This window comes from Tribolium madens, unplaced genomic scaffold (assembly GCF_015345945.1).
Source record: "Tribolium madens isolate multiple individuals breed KSU strain unplaced genomic scaffold, Tmad_KSU_1.1 Scaffold_19;HRSCAF=116;Tcas5.2_LG9, whole genome shotgun sequence".
NCBI classification, from domain to species: domain Eukaryota; kingdom Metazoa; phylum Arthropoda; class Insecta; order Coleoptera; family Tenebrionidae; genus Tribolium; species Tribolium madens.
The window spans coordinates 442,819-450,118 of record NW_025400983.1 but is presented as its reverse complement, the minus strand read 5'-3'; the positions used below and the strand labels follow the sequence as shown (position 1 = coordinate 450,118).

Sequence of the window (7,300 nt, the reverse complement as noted above, 5' to 3'; positions counted from 1 at the left end):
AAAATGCATCATTTTCAGTTTTTTATAGAGGAACTAATCAAATTTTAGAGATTTCGTGAATTAAGATAAAGCAAAAAACTACAAAATTCCTTTAGTTAAATATGCGTTATTTTCTATAATTTTGAGAAAGTTTTTCAATAAGAAACTTACATGATTTGAAAAATTTTACCAAAACAAGGTATAAAAAAACACAAGATTAGTCTTAGAAATGCGTTAATTTTGCTTTTTTTTGGTATATGTAAAACATTCTTTTCATAAAAACTCACTGAATATAAAAAAATCGTCAAGACAAAGACAACAATTGCAAAATTTGATAAAAAAATGAGATTTTCTATGAATTTAAAATTGAATGTCATTTAAAAAGGCGTTATTTTTGCTTATTGTTTCTATAAATTTGCTCAGGAATTTGAAAAATTTTGACAAAATAAAGTGGTCAATTGCAAAATCAGGCTTTGTTTTTTATAAAATTAAATTGTTTTTACGAAAAAACTAATTGAGTCTGAATTTTTTTACAAATACCTACAATTTGAATGTCACGTTTAGAATATATTTTCTCAAACGAGGCAAAAAATTAAGGTAAAATTATGTCAAAAAGGATAATAAAAATTGAACAAAATACAAGCTGTGTCAGAACTAGTGCCCCAGAGAAAAAATTTATGTAAAATAACATACCAGGAACACGGAAAAATTTTGACATTTAATTTTTGACATTTGACATTTTTTTATGTCAATTTAATGAACTCGTGATTTGTATCTGTATTTTTTATAATTATTTAGTAAAGGTGCAAAAATTCTGCCAATAAAAGCCACAAATAACATTAAACACAGTTATAATTTAGGTTTATAGCTTCCTTGTTTCCTTTTCTAATAGCCTGTAGCAAAAAAACTTGTAAAATCATTTTTCCAACAGAAATAAGTAGAGTCAAAATGCAAATTTTTTTACAAAAAGATTTTTTTTAATACTTGTTTCATGTTCCTGGAATCTTACCTTACATGGCATTTTTCTCTGTGGAGTCATTTCTGGCGCACCCTATATAAAGTATCTTATCAATAAAAACATAATTTATTATTTATTAGCATGTTACATATTTAAACCAATCAAAGTAAAGTTACAAACTAATTAATTACGCAATCACGCTAATAGTAAACTTCATGCGTATAAATCCCTGGTACTACTTTAGCAATTTTTTGTGGTACTAGTCCTTGACTTGGCCCTTGGGGAAGATTCGTGGCTGCGACTCGAAAACCATTAACCGGATCGGAAATGTAATGCACTGTTTGTAGTACCCCATTAGCATCAATATAAGAGTACCCTCCTCTGGTAACCCCATCGGCCGTTTTGGTCTCACTTTTGGAGCTCAAAGGGCCCACATACCCATACGAGTACTGCCCAAACCCATCCTGGGAGTGGTACTGTCCCGAAATCGCCGGGTACGAAATGGGAGTACCAACAGCGGCTACTGTTTGCACCGGTACCACATTTCCGGTCACTTCAACCGGACTTAAATGAATGGCAGCATCTCGGGCTCGAACCTCCGCTACTGCAGCTAAATGTTCGGCTCGTGCTTTGACCACTTCTGGTAGGTCTTGGACTGGTTCAGGAGCGGTGGTACCAGCGTAAGCGGCTTGCAAGGTCGCCAAGTGTCTGGCGCGGGCTTGAACCACTTCCGGTAAGTCTTGTGGTACCACCGCTGGGTTCGCATTATGGGCAGCAATGGCGTTAAAATCGGCCAAATGTTTGGCTTTGGCATAGGCCACTTCCGGTACGTCCTGAGGGAGGTTGGTAGCAGCGACTCGGAACCCATGGATGGGATCAGCTGTGTATTGGACCGTTTGGAGGATCCCGTTGGAGTCGATGTAGGAGTACCCACCATGGGTCACCCCATCAGCGGTTTTGGTCTCGGCTTTGGTACTAGTCGGGGTGGCGTAACCATAAGCGTACTGCCCGATAATGTCTTGACTGTGGTAAAGTGAGCTAATTGGGTGGGAGTATGGTGTTAGACCAACTGTCACACCAAGTGGTACCACGTGGGATGTGTGAGTACCATAGGTTAGTGTCGCTACTATCAATACCACCTACGATATAATAATAATAATAACTTTATTAACGGTAATATCCTTTACATTAAGTAATGATAAAATTATAATAGAAAACAAATCACATATAAACATAATTAAAAAATACTAAATGACTAACTCAACGAAACTTTTAGAAAACGCTTAAAACTATTAATGGATTTAAAATTAAAAAAGTCCAACTTGACACTGTACATGTCACAAATTCTTAAAAGATCATTTAGAGGAGAATTAAACAGATAATTATTGTGTGCAAACGAAATTTTGAATAATTGGTTTGATCTACTATTATACTGTGGGACGTGAAAATTAATTAAATTTAGTATTGAAGTATCATTAATCAAATTATTTAAAAGTTTATAAACAAAACATAAAGCCTCATATCTTCTTCTAATTTCAAGTGTAGAAAGAGACAAATAATTTAATGAATAATTGTAATCATCTTGCACATATAAGGCATCAACCATTTTATATATTTAAAAAACTTAAACTGTATTGCTTCAAGCCTACCAACATGAATTTTGTAATTCCAGATTATCGAACCATATTCGAGGATTGAACAAATAGCATTTTGATGGAATTAAAATTTTTAAAATCACGACAATAACGTTTTATGCAGCCAAGTGCCTTATTAGCTCTACAAATGATAAATTCAAYYTGTTGAATAAAAGTTAATTTACTATCAAGTAATATACCTAAATCTCTCACAGACTGTTTTACTGTAATTTTTGTACTATTAATAAAATAATAGGGTTGGAGAGATTTTCCTGCTGAAAACAATAGACTGACACTTTTCAACATTTAAAAACATTTTGTTATTTGCACACCAGTCTTGTAACTTATATAAATCAGATTGTAATACAGAAATGTCACGAGATTCCGAAACTTTTCTAAATATCTTAAGATCATCAGCAAATATACGATAATCACTATCAAAATTATATCCTATATCATTTATAAAAATAATGAAAAGAAGTGGACCCAAAACAGATCCCTGTGGTACACCTGAAGGCACACTTTGTAAACCTGACATGTGACCTTCAATTTTTACTTGCTGGAATCGATCAGTTAGATAACTGTGAAACCACTCTAAAAGTGAGCCAGCAAATCCATAAACAGACAGTTTTTGTAATAAAATGGAATGATTGACCTTACTAAAGTCTGTATAAACTGAGTACACCTCCATACCATGACCAAAAGAGTCCACAACTTCATTTACATACGAAAAAAGATTAGAAATAGTTGAGCGTTTTTGAAAGAATCCGCGCTGTTCTGGAACTATAAGGCTACTTAGTTGATAAGATAATTTGGAAAGTATAATGATTTCAAATAATTTAGCGAAATAGTGGTGTCAGTTTTCTTTATTTGGTACTTACCAGAGATTTCATTGCGCTTCTGTAAGAACTCGCAACAACTATTAGAAAATTCGTCCTTAAGTGTTTATATATGCCGCCCCGCCTCTTTATTAAAGCATATGTTTGTAAGGTGAAATGAAACCGCGAGATGGGTTATTTAAAGTTCAAGTACTGCTCTTCAAGGTCTAGGTTTTTTGGTCCAGTACTTAAAAAAGTACGAAAGTTTTTGACTTGGGAGTGGTCAAAGACGCATTCTGATGAGAAACGAGTTCGATCAAGGATATCATCGCCTCTAATTTATTAATCATCATTACGGATTTGTTTATCGGTACTGTTATTCTAGAAGCTCGTAAAAACTTAATTAAATTCAGTGGTACCACCCTAGTTATGCTAATAACCGCTATCAATTTGCGACTTGTGTGGTACTGCGACTTGATGTGTTAATTAATCCTGAGATAATTGGTACTTGGATTAGAAATGCCATTGTCACGGCCAAGTAAACAATTGTATTTTCACGATAATTCAAGACGTTTTAAAACACGTGATCGTGATATAATTGCGGTCTTATCAAAACCCAAACTAAATTTCTTAATGGTTTATTAAAATTTTATATACAACAAAACTAGTAGTGTCGGGCGGCAGCATGGGCTGCGAAATGAGCAGCTTTAGCCAATTGAACTTCAGGAGTCTCCACAGGTTGTCCATCATGTCCAATCACGGCATGAGGGTAAAAACCCCCGTAGTAAAACGGTGCTACACCCACAACCCCAGTCCGGTGCAAAGCTTCAGCATGAGCTTGGAAATGTTGAGCTTTTGCAGCCTGGACTTCGGGGGTGTCTAAAGGAACTCCTCTGACGGCAGCATGGGCCGCCAAATGGGCAGCAGTCGCAGCTTGGACTTCAGGAGTGTTAACTGGGACTCCATAATGGTACAAAGCGCGTCTTTTGCGGAGGTGAAGTCCAGATCGGGCGGCGGCATGGGCTGCGAAATGGGCAGCTTTGGCCAATTGGACTTCAGGGGTGTCAACAATGACGCCGTTACGTTGGGCGGCGACGGCGTAATCGGCAAAGTGTTGGGCGCGGGCGGCGGCTACTTCAGGGGTGTCAATGGGGCCGGAGGCGGCGTAAATTGGGTAATGACCAGTACGGGCCTGGGCTTCAGCGTGGGCGGCGTAATGGGCGGCGCGAGCCAGTTGGTTGGCGGCGGGTTCGACAGGGACGCCGTTGTGGTCAAGCACGGGGATGTGCTGGGGGTAGATGAGGGGGTGGTACTGGGCGGTGGCGGCGGCCAACACGCAGCTTACTAAGATCTGGCCCAAACTAAACTTAGTGTGTGAAAAAAATGTGTGTGAAACTCACCAAAACCTTCATTGTTGATTTTATTCCAACCTCCTAAGCACTGTAGGACTGTTGAACAACTGTACAAAAGCCAACAGCCCCGCCAGTATTATATAGTTTCCCCCATAGCTCGTCACTGCCCCAGCTGAAGATGCAAGGTCCTCTGCTTTCACCAGAAGATCTCCCTAAAGCTCAAATAGGCGAGAAACATCGAACCTAACCGATTAAATTTCAATTAAGTTAAGCCACGTGTCTTGGAGGTTTTCTAAATTCCTTAGATTTTTTGTGGGCGAAAAAATTTTGCAAATTCGTTATATAACACACACCACACGTTGTTGTTTCAATACGACACGGTCTATTTGGTCGTATTGTCGAAAGACAAAGAGAAAAATTCAGTGCGTACTCTGTCGTAATTTGCTGGGGGAGAGATGGAAACGTATAATTTTTTAATTGCGAATGAAAAACACGCCAAGAATGTTCGCTTCGATTGCTATTTCCATTTGTGTTAGTCAATTTGTCAATTCTAAGTTCAAGTTTTATTCTTGTATTATGTTAATCGGCGGTTATTTTATTTAATATGCATAAGGGTGAAGCGTATCCTGGTGCGAAGAATGTTTCCCTTGCAGACTATTTACGACTCTGTTTAAGCACACGCCCAAAAATATTAATTTGTATCACTTATCATAACGTAATAAATAAGACGATTAAGTGCAAATGCAAGGTGAACTAATGAAGAGACCACACCTGTCCCAAAACTCAACTGTTTTACATTTCCTTAAGGTTAAGTAGGATCTTTGTATGCGATAAAAGTAATTAAAAATCGATCAATTGCTATTTATTTATTAAACTTTAATTAGTCGGACTGCAATTTGTAAGTGAGAAATCGAACGTCCTTGTTCGTGAATTTTTTTGGTTGACTGAACTCGATGAAAAAATTCGGAATCTTGAAAAATCCTTTATGACTTTGCATATTGTTGTCAATCAATTTGTTTCAGTCGGTTATTTACGACCCAAAATTAATCATTTATTGATGATCGGGTGTACTAAAACAGATTTATAGCCAGATTTTAATTAAGATATCAGGTGTTTGATTATTGAAAAAAGTGATGATTTATGTTTCAAAATCAAATCATTTCCTTGTAAATATGACAGATTTTTATTAAAAATATGATAACCGCCTTGACAAGAATGTTAAACTGGATTATCTAAATTTTTCACCTTGATTCAACCAAAATAAAATTTTTCTCAATACGGTAGCAGCGTTATCTTATCACTTCATTAAAACATTTCCGTCTTAAAAAAAACTTTATTTAATTATGAACCTCTTTTATTTTTTCAAAAATCTTACAAAAATCGAAATTACTCACGTATTTAGATCGCGTAATAATCGAAAGTGTCGGTTGTGGTTGATCAAGGATGCGTTAAAATGACACGAAAATCTTAAGGTCGTCGATAATTTTTGAATTTTTCTCGTGAAGAGTGATCGAATTAATTACATCGGTAAACAATGGCATACCTCGCGGACACGCCCGGCCTGTAGGAGATGCCAAGGTTGGGATATATGAAAGGAATTTCAAAAATATTTCGACTGAAACATTTATTTTTACGCTTCAGATATAATAATAACTGGTAGTGTCATAACACCTCATCGATCACACGGCTTGATTGCCGTGAAATGGAGCGATGTTATAAATTACTAATACGAGAAGTTTACAAGCAAATAAATACATTGAGCGGTGTGTTTTTTTCTAATATATAATTTGTTTCATCGAATATTTATGCAAAATCGGCCCACGACACAAATTAAATAAATATTCCCTGTCTTTAACACTTTTGATAAAATGAGCAACTTTATCAAGTTAGATAAAATTTATGACTGTCACGTTGTAAAATAATAAATTTACGACGTGATTATGTTCAAATAAAAATTATGTTTTGTAGGTATAATAAATCAAGGAAATTGTGCTTTAGCTAGACAAAGATAGATTCATACAAAACTTTATTAGATGAACAAAGAGCGAGAATAGCAGACCATTTTATAAAAAAAATGTGTCATAATGCAGAATTGTCAAATATAAATATCATATTTTATGGGTATAATAAATCAAAATTGTGCTTTGGCTAGACAAAGATAGATTTATAAAAAACTTCATTAGATGAACAAAGAGCGACAATAACAGACCACTTTATAAAAAATTGTGTCAATATAAAAATCATATTTTGTGGGTATAATAAATCGAAATTGTACTTCAACTAGACAAAAATAAATTTATACAAAATATTTTTGGATGAACAAAGAGCAAAAATAACAGATCATTTCAGGGTATAATGTTAAACATTGGAAAAAATTGTATATGTCACACGGGAAAAAAATAGTAAACCAATTTGGAATTTAATTGTAATTGCTTAGAATTATTTCGACATATTTATTAAGTTTTTGGAAGTATTAAAATTATAATTATTATTTATAAGTTAATAGAATTTTTTTTTGAATTACTGATTTTTTTTAGAATTATGGAGATAATTTCTTTT

General features: G+C 35.1%; 2 protein-coding genes across 2 annotated transcripts; both read right to left on the bottom strand.

Moving 5' to 3' along the window:
- Positions 1–1,047: 1,047 nt before the first annotated feature.
- LOC123015669 lies at positions 1,048–3,517 on the bottom strand. Its single transcript, XM_044415543.1, has 2 exons — positions 3,453–3,517; positions 1,048–2,076 (listed from the first exon to the last, which is right to left on the bottom strand). Exons 1-2 carry the CDS (start codon positions 3,462–3,464, stop codon positions 1,138–1,140), a joined length of 951 nt encoding a protein of 316 aa, XP_044271478.1. The 5' UTR covers positions 3,465–3,517; the 3' UTR covers positions 1,048–1,137.
- Positions 3,518–4,011: 494 nt separating this feature from the next.
- On the bottom strand, positions 4,012–4,943 carry LOC123015680 (cuticle protein 18.7-like). The gene is made up of 2 exons (XM_044415555.1): positions 4,790–4,943; positions 4,012–4,740 (listed from the first exon to the last, which is right to left on the bottom strand). The coding sequence occupies exons 1-2, from the start codon at positions 4,799–4,801 to the stop codon at positions 4,054–4,056; spliced, it is 699 nt and encodes a 232-aa protein (XP_044271490.1). The 5' UTR covers positions 4,802–4,943; the 3' UTR covers positions 4,012–4,053.
- Positions 4,944–7,300: the final 2,357 nt, after the last annotated feature.